At 36.5% G+C, this 24,950-nt stretch overlaps 1 protein-coding gene and 1 long non-coding RNA gene across 3 annotated transcripts in view; one reads left to right on the top strand and one right to left on the bottom strand.

The window, feature by feature from the left end:
- Positions 1-644: 644 nt before the first annotated feature.
- LOC309474997 lies at positions 645-5,817 on the bottom strand. Of its 2 annotated transcripts, none has more exons than XR_014197465.1 (2): positions 5,692-5,817; positions 645-1,648 (listed from the first exon to the last, which is right to left on the bottom strand). It is a non-coding gene; the product is annotated as an uncharacterized lncRNA (long non-coding RNA). The 2 variants fall into 2 exon arrangements; XR_014197466.1 differs by lacking the exon at positions 5,692-5,817 and adding an exon at positions 3,015-3,174.
- A 7-nt stretch (positions 5,818-5,824) lies between these two features.
- Positions 5,825-24,950, top strand: part of stab1 (stabilin 1) — a 41,197-nt gene continuing 22,071 nt past the window's right edge. Inside the window, exons 1-25 of the mRNA XM_082137604.1 lie at positions 5,825-6,130; positions 7,917-8,047; positions 8,123-8,238; positions 8,545-8,630; positions 9,662-9,731; positions 9,825-9,920; positions 10,021-10,131; positions 11,026-11,213; positions 11,309-11,439; positions 12,823-12,950; positions 13,082-13,158; positions 13,262-13,405; positions 17,016-17,153; positions 17,258-17,329; positions 17,413-17,526; positions 17,680-17,733; positions 19,419-19,499; positions 19,696-19,854; positions 20,349-20,411; positions 20,616-20,714; positions 20,818-20,904; positions 20,990-21,101; positions 21,235-21,421; positions 22,405-22,498; positions 23,494-23,649. Coding sequence (XP_081993730.1) covers positions 6,077-6,130; positions 7,917-8,047; positions 8,123-8,238; positions 8,545-8,630; positions 9,662-9,731; positions 9,825-9,920; positions 10,021-10,131; positions 11,026-11,213; positions 11,309-11,439; positions 12,823-12,950; positions 13,082-13,158; positions 13,262-13,405; positions 17,016-17,153; positions 17,258-17,329; positions 17,413-17,526; positions 17,680-17,733; positions 19,419-19,499; positions 19,696-19,854; positions 20,349-20,411; positions 20,616-20,714; positions 20,818-20,904; positions 20,990-21,101; positions 21,235-21,421; positions 22,405-22,498; positions 23,494-23,649 — 2,748 coding nt within the window. The 5' untranslated portion in view covers positions 5,825-6,076. The remainder of the gene's footprint in view (positions 6,131-7,916; positions 8,048-8,122; positions 8,239-8,544; positions 8,631-9,661; positions 9,732-9,824; positions 9,921-10,020; positions 10,132-11,025; positions 11,214-11,308; positions 11,440-12,822; positions 12,951-13,081; positions 13,159-13,261; positions 13,406-17,015; positions 17,154-17,257; positions 17,330-17,412; positions 17,527-17,679; positions 17,734-19,418; positions 19,500-19,695; positions 19,855-20,348; positions 20,412-20,615; positions 20,715-20,817; positions 20,905-20,989; positions 21,102-21,234; positions 21,422-22,404; positions 22,499-23,493; positions 23,650-24,950) is intronic.

Below are 24,950 nucleotides of genomic sequence, written 5' to 3'. Positions count from 1 at the left end.
TATTATAACTTTATTATTATAGCATAGTTTTCAGCATTAGTTGAGAATTTTTCTTGAGAAAATTTGCCATCTGATTTAGCCTACCGTATGCAAATGAATCGATATCGATATGGCACAAATTTGTGTCAATACCCAGCCCTACTATGCAGTTGCCAAGGTGTTCTGAGTGTTTTTACATGCGCATTGCTATTCAGTTAGGCTACTAATTTCGTTGTGGTTTTCAGTTCATTGCTGAGCACTTGTAGGTGGTTTTAAGGGTGGATTTTAATGCACATGGTTAGGGTGTTACCCAGCTAACAATTTAACGTTCTGGGAACGTTAGTTTTTGGTTCCCAAGAACGTTCCCTATTGGTTAGCCAGGCAAGTTTTCTTTACGTTAATAGAACGTTCCCTATAGGTTAGGGGAACGTTCCCGGAAGGTTCTCGGAACGTTCCCGGAAGGCTCTCCTAGCGTCTACACATCCTGATATGCCTGTACACAAATTATAGGTCTACAAAAAACATATTCTACATTGTTTATTGTTCAAACACTTAAGAATCCTATGAATATATTATTATTACAATAAATTGAATTTACAGAAACTATCATTAATAAGTAAATCAATCAGTTTGTATTAAATAAATAAATCAGCACACAATCCATGTTTTTGTTGATTCTTTGTTTAATTATCAACCTAAAATAAGTCATCAAAAACAGCGTTAGCAAAATGTATTCAGGAACAGTAATTTACATTTAATATTTCAAACATGAAAATATTTCAATAAAAAAAACTGCACAAACATTTTAATTAAAACTATCTTTTTGCAAACTGTAGCCTATAACTTACAACAAAATTGAAAAAGTCTTAATTTATATACAATATACATGAATGTGCCAATCTTCACTCCGCTCAAAACATTTAAACTCCCAAAACCATCTGCAAATTTAACAAGAAAATAAAAAGACAACGCGTTACATGGACACACAATCCCATGCCAAAATTCAAGCCCTGTAATGGCATTAATATTCATCCGGAGCAAATGAAAAGAGTGAGGTGGGATTGTGTGTCACAAGCTGTAGGAGATATGAGAGCACGAGCACTGCTGGTATCGTGTATTTATTCAGATATTTCAGCATCAATGTGTATAGAAAAATGTATATATTTGAAAACACTACATTGCATTTATTTATATTGCACTATTTATTATTTCAGACTACAAATCAAAAAAGGAATGTTTTATATAGGGGTAAGGATACCCATTAAGCCTATGTACCCTTTAAGCCCACTTTCGACTCTGAAGTCAAATAAAAAACAGAGAAAATAATATTCAAATCTAGTGAACTCTGACCTGCGAATTTGCTCTACATATAACGTATAAGTCTCACCTCCAATGAAGAATTTGAAAACCTGTAACTGCTGTGTTGTTTATGAGAGAGAAAGAGAAAAAAGTTTGAAACTATATCAATTTTTTTTTTTTTTTTTTTTTTGTGACTTTACACCTACAAATTCCACTGTCACAGGTGCTCAGTTTTGCTATAATGATGCCCTCACAGAACATGGTAATAATCAGCCATCCATGCAAAAGCAAAGGTCGGTGTAGTTTACAGGAACATCTGTCCAGGCCAACATCTGATGCCTTGATGCCTTCCGCTGGGATCCCAGAAAACCTGAAATAAAAAAAATAGTACAGTTCAAAATCTATCATACATACATCTCATCTGGTATCACAAATTATCATTCCAGGTTCACTTTAAGATATTGAATTGCACGATATTGAAAAATTTAGAGTTTATTTAGAGATATCAGCCGTATGGCTAAGTGCAGGCGCTAACGGCTCCGGGTTTGTATCTGGTAAATTACCCCACTAATAATGCCCAGAATGGTACCAAACTTCTACAGTAGTACAATTAGGTTCTGTACTCATTAAAAGAGGCATTGGAAAGTTTGTAAGTACATCAGGAGTTTATTGAAAGCAGTGAAACCAACAGCGAGAGATGGGAGTTTTGTTGTTTGTCAGTTGTTGATGACGTTTCTGGTTTCCATCTGCTCTCGCGCAACACACGTGCGCGCTCCAGTGTTTGATCACGCGCATGCGCATTAAAACACTTCAAAGTCACGCAGCATTTAAATAAACATATAGAATTAAAATATATAACATAATTTAAAATATCATTAATAAAAAGTTATTGCGAATAGATCTGAACGTTGTTGGTTATCTTATAACCTTAGGGGACCGTACTGACGACGTTGTCAGTTGGTAATCTGCCTGTTAATAGTAAGTGATATTAAAATAATAACCTGCAGAGAACGTTCCCAGAACGTCCTCTTTAGGTTATAAAAATAAAAACTAAAATAACCTGCAGGAAACGTTCTAGGAAGGTTCTCTTTAGGTTATAAAACTAAAAACTAAAATAACCTGCAGGAAACGTTCTAGGAAGGTTCTCTTTAGGTTATAAAACTAAAAACTAAAATAACCTGCAGGAAACGTTCTAGGAAGGTTCTCTTTAGGTTATAAAACTAAAAACTAAAATAACCTGCAGGAAACGTTCTGGGAAGGTTCTCTTTAGGTTATAAAAATAAAAAAATAAAATAACCTGCAGGGAACGTTCTGGGAGGTTCTCTTTAGGTTATAAAAATAAAACCTAAAATAACCTGCAGGAAACGTTCTGGGAAGGTTCTCTTTAGGTTATAAAAATTAAACCTAAAAATAACCTACAGAGAACGTTCCTAGAACGTTCTTATTTGGTTCCCAAAAAAAGAACCAAATGAGAACCATATGGGAACGTTAGGGGAACGTTCTGTGTTTGCTGGGTTGCTATGCAGTGTTTAATGTCTCGTTTCCACCAAGCGGTACAGTACGGTACAGTACAGTACGATTCGGGACGGTAAATCCTGATCCGTCTTGCGTTTCCACCGCCAACAGTGCCATAGCCTACTTAATAGGCGTGGTGTAGCCTGTGCCGGAAAGAAGTGATCGACGTCATTTTCGCGCGAAGAAGAAAGCAACATAGTAAACAACAATGGATGACATACAGTAGATCTAGTTCTTGCTTCTCGGCATGTGGCTGTTTATCACAAGAAGCCACGTTGCCAAGTCCGGACTTGCCAGGTCCGACTCAGGAGAATGACTCCCGAGGACGCGGGAACAGCGCGTTCTTGAAAGCGTCACTCAGCTCTCTCTGCTCCTCCGGGTATCTCTGTGTACATTTTAGGCAATAATAAAAGGAAATATGTTATAAAACACCACTCTGCCTCTTTTCGTTTTCATTTAAAGCCACACAAATGTGGTTCAGGCAACACATTGATATATTCACTGCATGTATAACGTTTGCCTATTTATAACAAAACAAAATATAAAACAACCCTGCCTCTTTTCGTTAAATTTTTTTAAATATTAAACATATTACTATGATCCAGGCAATATGTGCATTTGTACTCTGATCATCTTCACGGTAATAAAATGAATGACAAAACTCAACCCTGTCTCTTTTTGTTAAATTTCAGTTTTATCAATAATAGTCATTATATAAGTAAAAAGGTAGAAGCTATACAATAAGAAATAAAGCAAACAAATCAGTCAAACATACAAAGTCAGTGCTCTACTCTAACGTTCCAACGGTAAAGTTAAATAGCCCAAATATATATAAAGTTATGAAACTTCACTTAGCCCTCAGCCAAAACGATTGGCCAGGGAACAAATTATAGATTCACGAGACCAAATATCCCCCGCTAGGTAAACAGAATTATATCTCACGTTATAACCACTACAGACGTCAGAGTCAGCGGCAAACGTCAGAACGACTAGCCGAGGAAAGGCTGTTCCAGGGGGGGTACATGAGCGCCGAGCGCCCGGTGATCGCCTGGATCTCACAACCTGGATCTCACAACCTGGATCTCACAACGTGGATCTCACAACCTGGATCAAATTTTCATAAATCTTTACACATAAACCACAGATTTGAGCTTTAAACAACTACATTCTCGCCTGAAAAACTGAATAACAATAACAGTAGTATTATATATCAACTGTTATGTCTTCTTATGTTGTCATTCCCCTTGTAGCACGCGCAAGTGACGATTCTCTGTCAATCAATCAACGTTCTGCAGTGAGTCTAGCTCCACCCTTTAGGTACTGTGCTAGGTCCCCCAACGGAAGGGTACAGAAAAAGTGGTACGGTACGGTTCGGCATTTTGGTACCATTCACACATTTTGACAGTGGAAACGGAAATAATTACGTACCATACCATACTGGGTACTGTACCGTACCATACCTTAGGTGAAAACGTGCCATAAAGTTTTCTCTGTGGTTTTTAGTGAATTGCTGAGCATTTGCTAAGGCAATGTAGCAAATGTGCAGGGTGTTACTACTGTATGTTGTAGCAAGTGTGTTTTTACTAGTTTTAGTGCATGTGCAGCTGTTAAAGTATTCTGAGTGGTTTTTCATGCAATGCTTTTCAGTTCCTAATTTCATTGTGGTTTTTAGTTCATTGCTGAGCTCTTGGTTTTCAGGGTGTTCAGAGTTGATTTTAGTGCATTGTTATATGGTTACTAGGGTGTTGCTATGCAGTTGCCAATGTGTTCTGACTCCTGAATGTTTTTTCATGAATTGTTATGCGGTTGCTAAGGCTTTCTCTGTGGTTTTCAGTGCAATGCTAAGCAGTTGCTAAGCCATTGTAGGTGGTTGCCAGGGCGTTACTATGTGGTTGCAAAAGTGTTCTTAGTAGTTTTTAGTGGTTTTCTATTAATTTCTTAGTTGTTTTGACTGCAATTAGCACAGTAATATGCATTTGCTAGAGTGTTCTGGGTGGTTGCATACTGACAAAGAGCCCAACCTCAAGTCTTCATAATATTCCGGTCTGTAGCAGATATGGCTCAAGTCCCTCTTTTAAGGACCTTGTTTATCATCTGCTGTACAAAAACTGTCCAATCACTTAGAAAAGTAATAGCACACCTCTTCTCAAAAAGACGAGTCAATGCATGATGCGTTACATGACAAAGTTTAATATTTAGCAAACACTCTTAATTATTATGTGGCACAAAAACCCTCAAGAGAATTGGGTCGACAAACTTTAAAAAATAAATTAAAAAAATAAATAATGACCACTTTTAACCTGACATGCACATAATTTTGTTTTCTTTTCAAAGTGAACATTTTTATCTCTGTCAATAGTTTCACTATTCAGCAGACAGACACAATAGCAGGAACTCTCAAAGTCTCAAACTGATGACACAGCAGAACCGCAGAGTGAACACTGCTGTTTTTAACTTTATTGAATGTCTGCTTTCCAATTTCAATCTACTGCAATCTAATAATCTAATAATACTTTTTAAATTACACTTTTATTCTTTTTTCAACAAGTGCACTTAAATAAAAGTCTAAAAAGACTCTTGAAGGGAAATAGAATAAAAGGTATAAAAGTTTTTGATTGTTCAAATAATATTTTATCAATCCAGTAGGTCAAATGGTAGAGCAATGCGCTAAGGACTCCAAGGTCACGGGTTGAATTCCCACAGAAAACAGCAACTGATAAAATATTTTAGATAAACGTGCTGCTAAAGGCACAAATGTTGCTGTTTAAATATCTTGTTTTCTCACAGGTTTCTCACTTTAAATAACAAGGCGACCTTAACTCTAACCCTAACTCTGCTGGCACTAAATGTCTGTGTGACCCTGTGAGATAAAGAAAAATGTGCTAATGCTCAATGTACCGTTTTCAAATTCTGCTGAACCCAGCAATCTTGTCAGCTGACAAACATGGACTTCCCAAACCAACATGGAAGCGATGCAGTGGAGGAAATCCGGTGATTTTCCTGTCAGGAAAAGATGTTTTTCTCACCCTTACTCTTGCTTGAAGCCGCTGTGTGGTCATATCAAACCTCTCTCGCTCTGTGTCAAGCTGCTCAACATGCAAATCCTTGAAAGCACATGAGCAAAAAGGTCTGAAGAGGTTTTTCTGGAGATGTTTGAAGTCGAGATATCCAGTTGTGTCCTGTGACTGGAGATTGTGGCCGGTCTCGGGAGATGCTTTTTTGTTTGTGTTACATGTTTATCTGACTACTTTTCAGGAGTTTTTCTGGCTTTGAGGAATTAGACATGTCTTATCTTTTCATTTTGGGACTCACGGTACTGTGGACTATACAGATTCAAGTAAGTTGCTTTTTTTTTGTAATTGATCAGTGTACTGGTACTGAACCATTATACATTTGTATGGGTGGTATAATTTATAATACTTTTTAGACATGTACAGTTCTGTGCTGATGCTGTGGTATTCTTTGAAATAATATGTAAACGCCTTGTAAAAAGTGGCAATACCATGGTACTTTGCTGATGCCAGATGATAAATACTATGATACTTTGATTACTATGATAGATAGTATGATAGACCCCAAAGCTGTCCATCATACTATCTATAATAGTATAAATCAAAGTACCATATATTATCGTAAGGTGTTGAAAGTGAAGTCTATGTCTTTAAGTAACTATTTAAATGATTTGTTAAAAGCTGTACCATGGTATTCTTTGAATGATCATGTAAATACTACACTATATGAATATGCACTTTTAAAATAGTACTATGGTATTTTTGTTTTTGGATCATGGTAGTACCAAGTGTTATAGTATTTACATGGTACTCCACGCCACGGCACTTCCTTGAATACCATGGTACATCCACTAAAAAAGTTATATTGTCATAGTACCAGGTTCACTTTTTTTTTTTTTTTTTACTGATCACTGTAACATGTTACTGACCCATTAATTTTGTAAGGGTGGTATAATTAAATTTATAATACTTTTTTGGACATGTATTACCATAGTATTGCAAAAAGTGGGGGTACCCTGGTACAGTACTTTGCTGATATCTGATGATAATGCCATGGTACTTTGATTTATACTTTGTTATACTCATACTATGTTATACCAATATTTTGGGCCAAAAATCCCATGGTATTTGTCCAAAGGAAAATTATAGTGTCATGGTAATTTTAGTACAAGTATAACACATAGTCCATGTTATATATGTAAATGGTTTGTGAATATGGATATGGTACCATCATAATGAATAATACATATTTGGACCTGAACCATGATAATTCCATGGTATTTTTATATAGATACTATGGTATATGAATATCCTAAACATGTGAACTCAACATACCCAGATAGTATCCAGATGTGGGCCACATGTTAAAATTAATGTGAGCCTGAAGTGGCCCACATGTAAAATAGGAAATATGGTCGAACTATCCTAAGCTACATGTGGGCCTTTTTAGGCAAAGCACCACGGCTTATGGCAAACTGGATGGGACCCTAAAGTGGCCCATGTGGTAAATGGAGAATATTTCCCAAATATCACAAAACAAATGTGGGCTACCGTTTGAAAAAATGTGGCACACTCGGAAAAAGTCTAATCTGGGTGTAAACCAAAAGTGGCCAACATACATTGTAGAAAATGTGTCCCAATTATATTTAAAAATATATAATATATATCAGGGCCAGTTTTGACAAAGACATGGGACAGTAATCGCTGGTGAATATACAAAAGTACAAATGTATTATTAAAAACAATGCTAATGAAGGCGTAAAACGTAAAAAATCTTAAGTAATATTTTTCACATTCTGAGATGTGACCCACATTAGGGGCAGGATTGGTATATTTGCTTCATTCATTCATAGCTGACATGTAGCTATGCTGTGACTTACATGTGGCCCAGATCTGGCAAACAGGACCATCATTCCACGCGGTATGTGGGCCGGATCTGGGCCATAGCAGTTTTGCTATCTGGCGGGGTATCAAAGTTTCGTACTATTATCATCACTAAAACATGGTACTTTGTACCACACTGTGAAGATTTACATTGAAAGATTTGATTTTCTCGTAAAACTCTTTAATTCATTTTTCGTGTTGAGTCTCATTGGGTTTCTGTCGTTCCAGGCCACCCCTAATCGCTGCGATTCGCCCGTTACAATCCTGAACAAAACTCCCTGCACATCCTGCGCTGTCGCCGCTGCCGTCGTCTGCCCGAGAGGGTTCAGGAAGATCACCAAGAGCCCCGAATTCTGCAGGTGTGTCATTATCCAGCCCTTTCCTTTCCGTTCGCTCAGTATGTTTGTGTCTAATGTGTTATTGTCCTGTTTCAGTTATGTGGTGGAAATCGGGGATCGTCAGGTAGAGCAGCAAGGGTGCGCTCATACCTGTCAGGGGGTTACGACAGTCCAACAGTGCTGTCCGGGCTTCTGGGGGCCCCTGTGCTTGCGTGAGTTACAATGACCCCAAAAAACACTTAAGATACACAAAAAAATTCATGAATGTCGTTGCTTTATATGAAATATACAAGTATATGTAATATATACCGTAGATAAGTCCTTACATTTTTTAGGGCCACCATTTATCAGTTTTTCCTGAACTCTACTAGTCAAGTACAGTGATATCACTTAATGGTTAAATGTCTGAGCTGGTAACACAAAGAACTGCAGGTTGAAAGTTACTGTAAGTTGCTTTGGGTATAAGAAAGTATCTACTATGTGATGAATTTCCTAACCAGTCCTGTGTGTTTCTCCAGCTTGCCCTAGCTGGTCAGAACAGACGTGTAATGGTCATGGTACATGTAATTCTGGAAAATCAGGAAATGGCACCTGTGTTTGTGATGTAAGTGCATCTGAGTTTTAATTTTAATGTCAAACAAATTTATGTTAAAATAGATGCTTTATTTATTTATTTCAATTTTATTTAAATAAGTCTTGCTAGGGTAAGTAATAACAAACGTAATAATAATATAAATTTATAGAAAATTAGAGTTACTTTTTTAATTCGCAACACAGTTATGTTATATGAATTGTTATATTAATTCACCAGTTTCTTTGTTGGTATATTTATTTATTTACTTTAATTAACTAAGTTGCTAGTTCAATTAATATAATTAATAAATAATAATAATAATATAACAATACAAATAATAATATAATAATATTTTCAAATATGTTCAAATACTTACATTTTATATTAATTGTAGCTTAAAATTCGGTTGAAATATATAAATAAACAAATAAATAAATAAACAAGCACTTATGTGTTTGTTTATTAGTAGAGGCCAAAAGTGATATCCAGCCTAGAAAAATGGACATCTTCACCCTTATTATTAATATGAATTAATGCATGCATAATATGCATTTTATTTAATTTTATAAAAAAAATTATTAAATAAAAAGAATAATATCTTTTCCTGTGAGATTTTAGTTTTTATCTTGAATAGTAAAATAAAACCTGTAGCTGTAATTTGCCAAATATTTTTGTCAAATAAATACCTTAATTACATTTAGTGTTTTGTTCTTCCCTCATATTTATAATATTTTAAAAATATAAACATTTTCCACATGCTTTGATGGTTCATTTGAACTTGTAGGGTTGTTAAAAACAAATATCCCCTCCGGACATCACTTTTGGCGACTACTGTGTGTAAGCCTTGTTGGGGCAAGACAAGTAAATGTTCACTAAATAACTAAACAAACAATTTATAATATATTAGAGGGACGCTTTTAAATGTTAGGCTCTTCTATTTCAGTTTTATGTTAATTCAGTAATAACATGTTTTTTGCTGAAATTTATTTAAATATGTCTTGTTCAGGGGTATTTGTAACTTATAATAATAATAATCATCATCATCATCAACACTTTTACAGGAGGGATATACAGGTTTTGCGTGCCAGAACTGTTTGAATAAGAATGCCTATGGAGACCACTGCCGTTCAGGTCTGTTATTTGTACGACAGTAACTTCTGATCGCAATAAGTTAATAATAACCATTTTTGAAGATAAAACGGTCTAACTGTAAAACTATTGTAGAGTGCAGCTGCTTGAATGGAAAGTGTGACTCAGGACCCGAAGGAAATGGCGAATGTTACTGTCAGCCGCCATATATAGGACCAAAGTGCGATAAAGGTAATTTAAGTTAATCCACCCATTTCTCATTGAATATACAATTGCTTATCATTAAATATCATTATAAGTTAAATATCATTATGTTGATTTTGCTCTGCAGTTTCTTCATATTGTCCAAGCTGCCCTCCATACTCATATTGTAAGGGAGACGACACAGGCGCCGTGTGTGAATGTCTGAAGGGATACAAAAAGATCGGACAAGAGTGTATAGGTACTTCCCTGACCCTGATGTTTAGCTACATGCTAAACAATAAATACATGTAGTGTTTTATGTCATGCTTTGTAAATTTTGGTTAATTTTCCTCTCATTTTAAAAGTACACCATGTAACTTTTTTTTTTTTCCAAATTAACAAAATGTAAATGATGTCAATACATCATCAATCCTTCTTCCCAAACGTGTTTTTGTCTTACCCTGATTAACTATGGTGAGCCTATTATAAGTGTTTATATTTTAGAACTGTCGGGATGTTTTTTTGCGGGAAATACAGTGCGTCACTCGCCTGTGCGTGTCTCGTCATATCTGGAAATAGAGAAAAGTTGACAAATACTTTGACACGTGTTTGACGTGGGAGTGTCAGAGGTTAGTTGTCACAACAAGTGGGAAAGTGGGAAACCTCCAGAGAATCACGCGACAGAGCTCGTAATAAAACAAGAATCAACATTGGCTTGGCTTTTCAGAGATGGCGAGAACTGAGGGATTTGAAATGTTGTAAAAGTGACGCATAGATGCCGTTTTTATTACTCAACAGATGAGTAAGGTCTTTTATTGAACAGATAAACTGTCATATGTAGCTCTCAAACAGAGTTCATTGTGAAGCATTATCTATTGTGCAGCGGCGGTTCATTATGGTTGTTGTAGCGCTGTACTGGAATTTATTTACAAGGAAGTACCGTGTATATTAATGGGTAAAGCTACAGTAACGTCTTCAGCTAGTCAGCTTGAGATCCTTTCCGTCACGCAGAGCCGAAGCACAACCAAAACAATGTTCTTCTGCAAAATGCAGTTTTTTTTTTTTTACCACTAGAGGGCCAAAAGTTACATAGTGTACCTTTAAATACAAAAGAGGCTAGTCCCTATCCATCATCTCTTCTACCCTGTTCCAGGTGTGTGTTCGCCAGGAATATGTGACGTGAACGCTAAATGTTCATTTAGCGGTGGGAAGTTTCAATGCGAGTGTGAAGAGGGATTCAAGGGAGACGGATATCACTGCGTTCCCATCAACCCCTGCGACACTAATAACGGAAGCTGTCCTGTGGAGTCCACCCTCTGTGAATTTACAGGCCCAGATAAGGTGAGCAATGCATTGTGGGATGGAATTTGAATCTGAAGCTAATGTAGAACTCAATATTGTTTGTTATATGAGATTTGTGTGCGTTTCCTCTCCAGTCGAAGTGTGTGTGTTTGCCCGGATCAGAGTCACCTGACCCGTCCAAGGGTTGCAAGCCAAAGCCTGTCTGTACGCCGGGCTCATGCCACAGCAGCGCTCGCTGCGAGGTGAACTCCAACGGCTCGCCCAGGTCTGTCCCGGTGCTTCCCTCACAATAATAATACGACAGTGCCACACTATTCACTGAGAGAATCTCACAAAACCTTTCCAAAACACGTTCAGGTCACATTTCACCCAAAATCAGAAGAAAAAACATATTCAATTATATTTTGTTAAATGAAAATTAAGCAAATTTTTTAGTTCATTGCAATATTTTTCACATATTTCAAGATATTTTACATCACATTTCTCATTGCCGTGATGCATCTGGATGATTTAGTTAAAAATAGTGTAATATTGTTCATTTAAAATAAGCATGATTTGAGATTAATAAATGATTTTATGCATTGTGATTGCACTTTCCTCCTGATTTATCATTACCGTAATGCAAAGAAATGTAATTATCATTATGAAATATATTATATTTCTGATTTGTCTCCATCTGTCAAAGGATGTTTAAAATGTTTTTATATATTTACGTATTAATACATCATGATAGTATTTGTTGTGCTGCTATTGATTAATGCTGATTTTAATTACAAAGTATTACAGTAATTTTAACTGTATTGCAGTAATGATATTCTAAAGATACTTATAGATACTTAAACATCTGGATGCATAATAGTAATATTAAAGAAAAAAATACTGAAGAAAACTTGTTTAAAAGTTAAGAAATGTTGTTTAATTAAAGTAAAGCGTTTGGACCATTGCAATTTATTGAATTTTGACATGATTTTCATGACAATTTTACACCACAGTTGTCATTGCTCTTGATGCATCTGCATGTTTTACTTAAAAAGGCTGTAATGAAATCATTTTAAATTTAAATCAATACAAAGATTTACATTAATTAATTGTGTATGCATTGCGAAAACTTTAATCAGAATTAAGCACATTTCCCCCTAAATTCTCATTGCCGTAATGCAAAGAAATCGAATTTTCAATTGCTTAAATGTACGTTTAAATAATGTCACAATGCAAAAAAAAAAATTCTAAATGGTTCTTAAATATGCTTATTTTTCTTAACAAAAATATCAAATATATTTTAACATACATAAATTGTGTTTTAATGCCTCTAAAAGTGCTAATTATAAAAATGTACGACTCTTCCCTGAATGTTATGAAAATATTATATAGACATTGCATTAACTGCTCAACGGCCCCCCCTTGGGGTGAATCATTTATGCATGGCAACTTTAACACAAATCTGTGTAGTAATGTAGTGAATTGTTTTCATTGATGTTTTCTGATATTAATTGTGACAATTGGCGACAACATTTGTATGCCACATTATTTCCAGTGTAAAGAGATCCGTGGTAATGAGTGATTCTGTCGCGTCATGCATAGCTGAGATGTTTGGCTCAGATGCTCGCTGAAGGCCGGGGTATAAACCGAGACGTTTCATTTTTTTCAGATGCCGCTGCACCGCTCAGCAGATTGGCGATGGCAGACGTTGCTATGGTAACCTCATGGAAAGAGTTCTGGAGCTGGACAGAGAGGGCAGTCAGGCAGGAAACCTCACTGGAAGCATGCGCTTCTTTGGTGGGTCCTTTGAGATCACCAAACCCACTTTTCTGGGTTTTTTTTACATGCAACTTTAATGGAACACTTCAGCCTGTTTTATCAGTTTGAAAGCAGTATTAGATGTGCTTACAGTGTGTTCTGGCTTTCAGAGCAAGCGTGCGAGTTCATTCTGAGCCAACACGGCCCATTCACTGCGTTCATTCCTGTGGGGCAGAATCCATTCCAAGTGGGTTGAAGCACACTGAAAAACACACAAACAAACAGTCTGTGTTTCATGTCCTCATTATGTTTCCTGTTTTTTGTGACAACTTCCCGCTTGTCTCAAGCAGACACTTGTAGGAAAATCCTCCAGCAACATCCTGAATGCAGTGTGTAAAAATCACCTCATCCTTGGACAGAAACTTTACAGTGATCTGGAGGGGAAAGACATGTGGATGTACGGAGGAGAAAAGATCAGATTTAAAACAAAAAAGGTATCATCTATCTATCTATCTATCTATCTATCTATCTATCTATCTATCTATCTATCTATCTGTCTGTCTATCTATATATCTACCTATCTGTCTGTCTGTCTGTCTGTCTGTCTATCTATCTATCTATCTATCTATCTATCTATCTGTCTGTCTGTCTGTGTGTCTGTCTATCTATCTACCTGTCTGTCTGTCTGTCTGTCTGTCTGTCTGTCTGTCTATCTATCTATCTGTCTGTCTGTCTGTCTATCTATCTATCTATCTATCTATCTATCTATCTATCTATCTATCTATCTGTCTGTCTGTCTGTCTGTCTGTCCAGCCCGTTCTCATCCCAAGTCGTCATATACTGACGCTTTTGACATTTCGTCTACATCGAACGCACATGGCACCCTTTAAGGCCAATTTATACTTCTGCGTCGAGTGTACGCCGTAGTGTACGTCGTAGGCTACGCACGTAGGCGACGCCGTCGTGAGCATTTATACTTCTGCGAATGTCTGTGTTGCTCTGCAGTTACACCGCCGAAACGCTAGTTGGCGCGGGTGGGTTTTAATGTTCCAGTTCCACTGTGTTTACATTCCTCGCGGCTATTTTGAGTTTAGGTTTCTACGAGCAATGGCGACTGAAGGAGTCATACAGATGGCTGTATTTCCGCACTTCTTCAAGCAATCTCTCGGTCACTTGGTCTATTTCCATGGCTCTTCACTGATCTTCGGAATTTAAAAATGGCGGGCGGGCGGTGCAGAGTGCAGAAGATCATTCCGGAAATGCGTAGGAGGAAAACGCGATGCTATCCAGCCGACCAATCACAGATTTTGCGGTCCGCGTCGCCGCGACGCGTAGTTACATTTTTGAGGAGGTGCGCGTCAGGGTACGGCGAAGGGTACGACGTATGGTACACGTCAATGCGTATGCTACGCCGTACCTTCTACGCGCACCCGACGCAGAAGTATAAATTGGCCTTTAGCGTCAATATGAGACGTAGATAGATATGGGCCAGAAGGCGCCTCCTAGCGGTCTAACCCTAACCCTACCCCAGACCTAAACCTACCCATAACCGAACAAAGCTCTGTGCGTATCATATTGACGCTAAAGGGTGCCATACGTGTGCGTTCGATGTAGACGAAATGTCAAAAGCGTCAGTGCATGACGCCCTAGGTTTCACTATAAACCACGATAAAATGTACTGACGGTTAGTATTATCGTTAAAAATGTAATTAGCATTAAAACCGTGTTTGATTATCGCGATTTTAATAACTCACTGTAAATCCTGTCCAGCCAGCAACAGTCTGACGCAGGCGCAGCGCGCAATGTTGTTGTTTTTTATTCGAGAAGGAATGGCGAAAGGCAGTGACCGTACTCGGGAGATTTTTCAGCGTTTTAAGGGGACCAAATCTGAGGTGTGGTCATATTTTGGCTTTTACCAAAGTCCTGAGTGAAACTTAATCGAGGATGGTCACTACAATAAGGGGGAAAAACTTCAAATCTGCCGAGTCCTCTTGTGTGACCATCACCCACTGTTTATAGCGAACGCAAGGCAAGTTAACTTACCAAAAACTACGTCTGGGAAATAATTGGGCACAAAATGTTGTTTTGAGTTGAAATATTTTATCTCACTCACTTGAAATAAACGTGAAGCTTCCGCGAATAAAAGTTCGCAGCAAGTGGCTTTGAGCCAAAGACGAACGAACAAATTCAAACAAGACTATCATTGTACACTATTACACCGATTTTTTTTTTTTTACCCCACAATTACGGACACATATTGAATTGAGATTAATGTTTTAAATCTTACCTGTTTATAAATCCATTTTATACAGCGTACAAAACAATCGCCCAAGAACGGAGACGCAACACGGCAACTTGTATTTGAATGAAACGAGAGAGCGCGTGCGCGTCCGTTGCGATACATGGATCTGCGCTGTGTTATAATGCGTTGCTATTGACGACAGTCATTATAAGGAAGAAAATGCCACAGAATATAATCTTGCTTGAAAAAGTGCATAGAGCTGCTTGTTTTATTTGTTGTTTGTTGTTTTTCAAATATTAAACTGTTTTTAGTGTGAGCATCAGTTCTTTTTGAACACTTTCATCTCGTTTTACAAAACCGTGATAATATTGATAATCACGATAATTTTGGTCACTATAATCGTGATATGAAATTTTCATACCGTCCCATCCCTACTATCTACCTGTCTGTCTGTCTATCTATCTGTCTGTCTGTCTATCTATCTATCTATCTATCTATCTATCTATCTATCTATCTATCTGTCTGTCTGTCTGTCTGTCTGTCTGTCTGTCTGTCTGTCTATCTGTCTGCCTGTTTATCTATCTATCTATCTATCTATCTGTCTGTCTGTCTGTCTGTCTGTCTGTCTGTCTGTCTGTCTATCTATCTATCTATCTATCTATCTATCTGTCTGTCTGCCTGTTTATCTATCTATCTATCTATCTATCTATCTACCTGTCTGTCTGTCTGTCTGTCTGTCTATCTATCTATCTATCTATCTATCTATCTATCTATCTATCTATCTATCTATCTATCTATCTATCTATCTATCTACTTGTCTGTCTATCTACCTGTCTGTCTGTCTGTCTATCTATCTATCTATCTATCTATCTATCTATCTATCTATCTATCTATCTGTCTGTCTGTCTTTCTGTCTGTCTGTCTGTCTGTCTGTCTGTCTGTCTGTCTGTCTGTCTATCTATCTATATATCTACCTGTCTGTCTGTCTATCTATCAGTCTATCTATCTGTCTGTCTATCTATCTATCCATCTATCTATCTATCTGTCTGTCTGTCTGTCTGTCTGTCTACCTATCTATCTATCGATCTACCTGTCTATCTATCTATCTATCTATCTATCTGTCTGCCTGTTTATCTATCTATCTATCTATCTATCTATCTATCTATCTATCTATCTATCTATCTATCTATCTATCTATCTATCTATCTATCTATCTATCTATCTATCTACCTGTCTGTCTGTCTGTCTGTCTATCTATCTATCTATCTATCTATCTATCTATCTACTTGTCTGTCTATCTACCTGTCTGTCTGTCTGTCTATCTACCTGTCTGTCTGTCTGTCTATCTATCTATCTATCTATCTATCTATCTATCTATCTATCTATCTATCTATCTATCTATCTATCTATCTATCTATCTATCTATCTATCTATCTATCTATCTGTCTGTCTGTCTGTCTATCTGTCTATCTACCTGTCTGTCTGTCTATCTATCTGTCTATCTATCTGTCTGTCTATCTATCTATCTATCTATCTATCTATCTATCTATCTATCTATCTATCTATCTATCTATCTATCTGTCTGTCTGTCTGTCTGTCTGTCTATCTATCTATCTATCTATCTATCTATCTATCTATCTATCTATCTATCTATCTATCTATCTATCTATCTATCTATCTATCTATCTATCTATCCATATATCTATATATCTATCTGTCTGTCTGTCTATATATCTATCTACCTGTCTATCTATATATCTATATATCTATCTGTCTGTCTGTCTGTCTGTCTATCCGTCTAGTCTATCCTAGTCTGTCTTGTCTAGTCTAGTCTTTTCGTTGATTTTTGCACGTGTCTGCAGCACTTCATCCTGATGAGAGATCCAGACGTATTATTTACTATACTTGAGAGTGACATCCCAGCTTCCAACGGAATAATTCATATTATTGACAAGCCCTTTACTCTTACTCATATCGAATCCTCAAACAACAACATGGAGGTAAAGTCATTCTTTCTATTTCACAACCAACTGATCTAGTAATATCTGATGAATGATACACAGCAACACCCACTAATGTAGATGTTCTTTTCTGCAACCTCAAGCTCTCCTCCAAGACCATCGGGGAGATTTTCAGAGAGGATGAAAGGTTCAATCGATTCCTGTCTCTGGTTGATGTGAGTGATCTCCTATCGGGCTCGCTTTCTGCATTTCTTCACTGAACCCAAGCATTCAAATATTTTGTCTCTTTCTGCTGCAGAATTGTGGAGCCATGCTACCAATCAGAGGTTCAGGTCCTCTTACAGTTTTTGTTCCAACCAACAAAGCCATCGACAAATTCAGAGACGGAAGTCTTATGTACATGCTGAATGATGTGAGCTGCCCATATGTGTTTTTTGTCTCTGATGAAGCTGGATATGTATAATCAAGTTATTTGGATCCAAGTTTTACTCATTGTTTTAATCAAATCCATAGCATATTTATATATTCGTTCGTAACACTGATTTTTCATCTCTTTGTTATAAAGGCCAAACCAAAGCTTCAGACGCTTCTGAAACACCATATGTTCTCCCTGGCCGCTGTAAGTCTCTCTTTGACCTCTGGAATGTAATAAATGGTTTCCCACAGTTATTTTGACGTTAAAATGGGGCATTTATGTACATCGCTTTGGAGAACCCCTGAAATGGTTTGACGAATGCAGTTTTCTTGAAATGTGAAGTTGGGGAAGCACATATTATCTTTTTAAAAGTTTTTATAGTGTTTAGTTTGTCACAGCCTGCAAAACCATGATTTGCTTCATGCTAATGCTAGTCATTTGCAAGTTATTTATCCTGTTTTAAACAGCATTTAATTGGACAAAAAAGGGTACGCCCCTGAGCAGTAGATGATTTGGGTGATATCTAGTTCTGTGAAGCTCTTGCGAGATTAGCATTTGCTACCTCAAAGGTTAAGAGTAGGGTTGCTTCGAGACTCAAAATAAACGCTATGTACAAATGTTGTGTCAGATCTTTGGCCATTTAGACAGCCATACTTTTGGACCATTTTCCAACTGCTAAAAGGTTACTGTCAATTTCAGTACACTATTTGTCAATGTCAGTACACTAGCATATATATATATATACAGACCTTTTCCAAAAAATTTGAATATCATGGAAAAGTTAATTTATTTCCATAATTCCATTCAAAACGTTAAACTTCCATAGATTATAGATTCAGGGCCCACAACTTAAACGATTTCAAGTATTTAGTTGTTTATTTGCACATAATTTGGGCTTCCAGCTCATAAAACCCACGAAAACAGGATTTAAAAAAATTGGAATATTACATGAAATCACACAGTAATTACACAGTGATACCATGGTCATTGAACCAGGTTTTGGTTATTTTGGCAGTGTGGGCAGGTGCAAATCCTGCTGGAAAATGAAGTCAGCATCTCCATAAAGCTTGTCTGCTGAAGGAAGCATGAAGTGCTCTGAAAATGTCCTGGTAGACGGCTGTGTTGAGTGGACAGCACAGTGGACCAACACCAGCCGATGACATGGCTCCCCAAACCAACAGAGACTGTGGAAACTTCACACTGGACTTCAAGCATCTTGGACTGTGTGCCTCTCCATTCTTCCTCCAGACTCTGGGACCTTGGTTTCCAAATGAGATGCAAAATTTGCTCTCATCAGAAAAGAGGACTTTGGTCCACTGTGCTTTATTAAATCCAGAGTCAACGCAGCCGTCTACCAGAACATTTTCAGAGCACTTCATGCTGACTTCATTTTCCAGCAGGATTTGCACCTGCCCACACTGCCAAAAGAACCAAAACCTGGTTCAATGACCTTGGTATTACTGTGTAATTACTGTGTGATTTCATGTTATATTCAAATTTTTTGAAATCCTGTTTTTGTGGGTTTTATGAGCTGGAAGCCCAAATTATGTACAATTAAACAACTAGATACTTGAAATCGCTTAAATTGTGGGCCCTGATTCTATAATCTATGGACGTTTAACGTTTTGAATGGAATTATGGAAATAAATAAACTTTTCCATGATATTCAAATTTTTTGGAAAGGGTCTGTATATGTAGCCATAAACTAAAATCTCCAAATTTGATTTAATTAGTCTTTTAATTAGTCTTTAAACTAGTCAGTAAGTGCAGTATTTAGTTGACTATTTGGGTCAGTGACTTATATAATACTAAATGTATGTTTGAGTTTTTAAAAAGTTCCATAGTTATGCAATGGATAACATATATCATATCATATATCTTATACTTAGATCACTGTGGACCAGCTCGCCAGCATGTCTGAGATTACGACCATGGCCAATGAGATCTTAAGGATCAATGCCTCTGAGGATGTAAGTGACTGTCCTTCATGGATTGCATTGGCTGTAACTCCTGATGGCAATGACACATTTTTATAAGATTTGGGGCAAATGTGTTGGGCCTCATTCAGTGTACAATACAACAATTTGGTGACTTAGTGGCAGTACATTAAAAAGGAATTGAAAATAATGGGATTCTTGTTTTTACATCCTCTCAATCAATCCACAGGGAAGAGTCTTTTTGGGTGATAAAGGAATACTTCTCGAAACGAAAGACATTGTCGCGGCCAATGGAATCATTCACCTGATCGATGGAGTTCTTGTACCTTCCTCCATAGTTCCCATAATGCCCCATCGTTGTGACATTAATGGGAGCAGGATCATATTTGTAAGTGCCTTTTTATTGGGATCTTTTTGTTAATGTGTGATGACATAATTCTTGTATATGTGGCCAGTATCAACACCAGAATCTTCTCTAGGACAAGGCACTAAATATTAAGCAAATTTATGTGAAGTAAATAAAATCATAGGTTAATTATAGTCATCCGACATTATAATTCTGGCTTCTGCATGAACTGGTCACAATATTTAACACAACTTTAATAGGCTAACACAACTTTATTTAATTTTAATAATAATAATTTTAAATGTTTTTCACAGTGTACTTGCATGGCCAAGTTTCCAAATGGAATTGCAAAAAAACACTGAAATTGATTAATTAAATATGTACATAAATATAACTTTTTTTTAAATTAATAATAATATAAATAATTGTATTTATTTATTAATTGTTTGTTTGTTTGTCAAATACAATTCATTTATTTATTTTGGTAAATAAAGATTTTCTATGAATTCTATACATTTTATTGCTTCTCTCCATAGGGTTCCTGCGTCCGATGTAGTCATCTTTATGAGACACAATGTCCACCTGGAAGTGTTGAGCTGGTAATACTAATTTCAGTTATTTATTAACTAAATCAGACATCTTTAATCAATACGCAATTGTTAAAAGACATTTTAAATGAATGGGTTTTCAACATTACAATTACAAATGAAGAGAATCAGAACATGAGGACCACTGACAAGAGTGTTGAACATAATTTATTCAAACAAAAGCTGCATTTGGGCTTTTTTTTCCCCACTTGATAGACAGGTCATCTTAAAGACTGCGAGCCACTTCCTGATCGCCGATGGTCATACTTGTTGTTCGAGGAAGGCTGTGCCAAATACTGCAACATTACTCAGATGGTATGAAAACAAGGTCTTAGTTCCTTCAAATGCATTGATCAATAAATATTCTGAATTATTTATAATGAATAATCTGTGAGATGTTTTGCCATCTTGTTTGCAGACGCCGCAGTGTTGCAATGGTTTCTATGGGCCGGACTGTAAGCCGTGCATTGGAGGTTTCCAGCACCCATGTTATGATAAAGGAACTGTAAGTATGTTAGTATGAAGACACTATGAACGCGACTTCAGCAGAAGAAAGTGTTGCTGTTTATTTGTCATGTCTCCGTCCGTAGTGTTTTGACGGCATCTATGGAAACGGCTCCTGTAAGTGTGAACCAGCGTTTAAGGGCGTAGGGTGTCACCTCTGCTCAGACCCCAACAAACATGGAGAGAACTGTGATGAAGGTGAAGTTATATACCTTATATGGTTTTTTTTAAGTACTTTGTTCTGTCTCTTTGACCAAACCGTGACCCGCCGCTGATGCAGTACCAGCGGTCGTGACCTTCTCCTCTCCTTGCGCTCTGTTCGGTCCTGTAGATTGCCGCTGTGTCCATGGCGTCTGTGATAGCAGGCCTGGCAGTATGGGGCTGTGTAGGAAAGGATCCTGTCTGGAGGGGTTTTCAGGGGACCTTTGTGACCAGACCCCCACCCCTTGCAATTCAGACGGCGTCCTTGTGCACTGCCACGTTCACGCCAAATGTGTCTACAACAATGGACAAACCATGTTAGTGTCACTTGAGCATGATGTGTAGATCATTATAGACTGCCCGGATGTTTATTTTATTTTATTTTATTTTTTAAATAGTCAGGGTTGTTTTATTTAATTGTATTTCATTTTAGAATTTTTTTTAATGCTAGATTGTTTTACAATCAAATACTTTTACCATGCAATGCCCATCATTTTATTTTATTTATACATTTTTTACAGTCAGGGTTGTTTTATTTAATTTTAGATTTTTTTTTATGCTTGATAGTTTTACAATTTTACCATGCAATGCCCATCCTTTTATTTTATTTTATTTTATTTTATTATTATTCTTTATTTTTTTACAGTCATGGTTGTTTATTTTATTTTATTTTATTTTATTTTATTTTATTTTATTTTATTTTATTTTATTTTATTTTATTTTATTTTATTTTATTTTATTTTATTTTATTTTATTTTATTTTATTTTACTTATTTTATTTTATAAATGTTTTAGATATTTTTGATTGTTTTACAATCAAATACTTTTACCCTGCAATTCCCATAATTTTATTTTACTTTATTTTATTATTATTATTTATTTTTTTACTGTCATGGTTGTTTAATTAATTTAATTTAATTTAATTTAATTTAATTTAATTTAATTTAATTTAATTTAATTTAATTTAATTTAATTTAATTTAATTTAATTTAATTTAATTTAATTTTAGAAATGTTTTTGATATTTGATTGTTTTACAATCAAATACTTTTACCCTGCAATTCCCATCATTTTAATTTTCTTTATTTTACAATCAGATTTTTATTTTATTTTAGACAACATTTTCGGCCAGTATTTTGACAAACGTTATTTTTACGTTTTTTACAACCCCATACTTTTACTCTGCACTGCCCATTGAAGCAATCATCTTAGCTGTATCAGTGTCTTTGTGTTTAACTGTTGTAATGTGCCGACTTGTTAATCTTTGGCGTGTTATTGATCTATCGCACATTGTGCTGTAGGTGTGTTTGTCTGCCTGGATACGAAGGAGACGGTTACACCTGCACTGAAACCAATCTCTGCCTCCATCCTGAGAGAGGAGGCTGCGACGTCAATGTGAGACACATGTATTTCCCTTATTTTCCAGCAGTTTGCCTCTAGCCCTCAGATGTAGAACAAATATAAAGTGATGTCTGCCTTGTTTTTACTAGAACATCAGAATTCAGAAGTTGCAGCGATTCAAAGTCGCCCCTTTGATTCAAACTGACACATGAAAATGATTTCCAGCATTGGCCAGGGTTGAATTTTGGCACCTCAACAAAAAGTAGATAACAGCACTGGAGTTACTTAAGGATGCAATGTGTAAAAATAAAACCCTGATAATTCTGATCAGATTACATCTTTTATAATTTAATCAGAGCTGTATTTTGCTGGCACAAAAGCAGAAGGAACCGAATGTTTATGTCAATAGAATGAATCAGATTTTTCATTATAAGATTAACATATTCGCTAGAATGTATTAGTAATTTCATTAGAAATATATTATATTTTAGTAGAATAGTCTGAGGGCATTATGAGCAAAGCTAAGAAACCTCTGGCCCTTTGTGAAAATTGTTTAGCTATAAGAGTGAAGATAATATTGAAATAATAATAATAAACTAATTGGCAGTGTGCCACCATTAAAAAGAAGCCAAGAAGGTTAATAAATAATTGTAGAGGGAGATTGGGGATGAGCCCAAAAAAAAAAGGAAAAAAAATTAGGATGTCCTAATTTCGACTTTTTATGTCATATTCACATTTTACCAAAGAATGTTTTTTTTTTCTTATGTGGTGGAAATGGCCTTTCATAGCAACTCCTACAGTGTGAAATGTATCGCTACTTATATTATATTAGAAAGTAGTCTGTAAATGTAATTTCTCCCACCAGCCTTAGTTACATCAGCAGAAGGTTAGGAAATGCTATGAAAACCAGCAGAAATAGTATGAAAGCCAACTTTTGTATTCATTATTATACAACCTGCTGAAACATGCGCAATATGACAATGTTCAGGTATTTAAGTCGGTTTAACTCTTTTTGTGTGTGTGTGTGTGTGTGTGTGTGTGTTTAATAGGCCATGTGTACGTACGATGCTGGAAAGGTGAACTGTGTTTGTATGGAAGGATGGACCGGTGATGGGAGTCTGTGTGTGGAGATCAATAACTGCCTGCTGGAGAGTCGTGGTGGATGTCATGAAAGTGCAGACTGCTCCCCGACTGCCCCAGGACAGGTAATGATCCTGATACCATCACATGGATTGATAAATAACCTGTTAGTCTAGATGGGAAGTGCCCAAAAAGTGAAAGTGAGGAGCATTTATGGGTACAAGTCGGGAACCGGCCTACCTTACATATTTCAAGGGTGCTGAGTCCAAAAAAACTGGTTCCCAAGCAAAATTTTGAGTTTTTGACCTTCTAATTTGCATATCAAAATGGCCGCCAAATTGCCTATCTTGCTCAGTCGTTGGACCATTTTTTTTGTAAGTAGGCAATCAAGATGAGGAAATTAAGTTTCTAGATCGATAGTCAAGGGTCAGAGCAAAGATATAATGGAGGCTCACTGCCTTTTTTATGTATATATTTATGCAAAATACCAACTTTTAAGGTGAAATTAAGCATTATTTGTGTCATTTTTTAAGGCCGACATACATATTCAATCAATATCACTCTTAAATGTTCCCAGTGTATATATGATATGTGATGTATTCCATATTACATAATAACTAAGAAAAAACACCATTGCAAGTTGTCTGAGATTTCATTTTTTATGCAAATTAAGGCGAGACACTACAGGTGAATAGGGTAACATTTTTAACTAGCAGATATCACCATGAAACTTTCACAGTTGATTACCTACATTAAGATGAGAAAAAAAATGTATTACAAGTTTTCTGTAATTTAATGTTTAAATATGCAAATTAGGCAATATCTAATCAAATGTGCACTAATTTGCATATATTTAAAACAACGAAATCTGAGTATTGGATAAAGCCAGGTTAAAAATGATTTTTTCATTGTGTTCACATATTAGATGGGAAAAAAAATACAGAGGGATTTATGGATATCTACTTTTGTTATCCTGTAAATCAGAATATACTGTCAATAGCCTTAAAAAAATGATTTTCGCCATGTTTTTTGGAATAAAATGTTATATAAATCAGGCTAGGAATAATATATTTACAAATCCCTCTGTAAATGTCTTCATAATATAACTAGGTACAAGACTGGAAAGTTTGGTGTATAGGTGCTACTGAAGTGGAGCGTCATCCATGTGGTTTCCTTAGTCTGCTTCCGAAGCCTTCACCGGCCCCAAGCAGGAGGACGGCACCGCCCGTCTCCGCCCCTTAGCCGGCCAAAACGCCAGGCTAAGCAGCACTCCTGAGATGGGCAGCTTGGAGTTAGGGCTCAGTTCTTCTCAGGAGCTGGTAGCAGGACCACTCCTTCCCCCGGTGGAGGGCCGGGGGAGAATCTTTTTTCTAAGAACTGATGCCCCTTCCTCCGAGTCCCAAGAGGCCATGGATGGCAGTGTGCG

Source organism: Leuciscus leuciscus (genome assembly GCF_965113295.1).
Source record: "Leuciscus leuciscus genome assembly, chromosome: 15".
In the NCBI taxonomy this organism is placed as follows: domain Eukaryota; kingdom Metazoa; phylum Chordata; class Actinopteri; order Cypriniformes; family Leuciscidae; genus Leuciscus; species Leuciscus leuciscus.
This window is presented reverse-complemented; position numbering and strand designations above follow the sequence as displayed.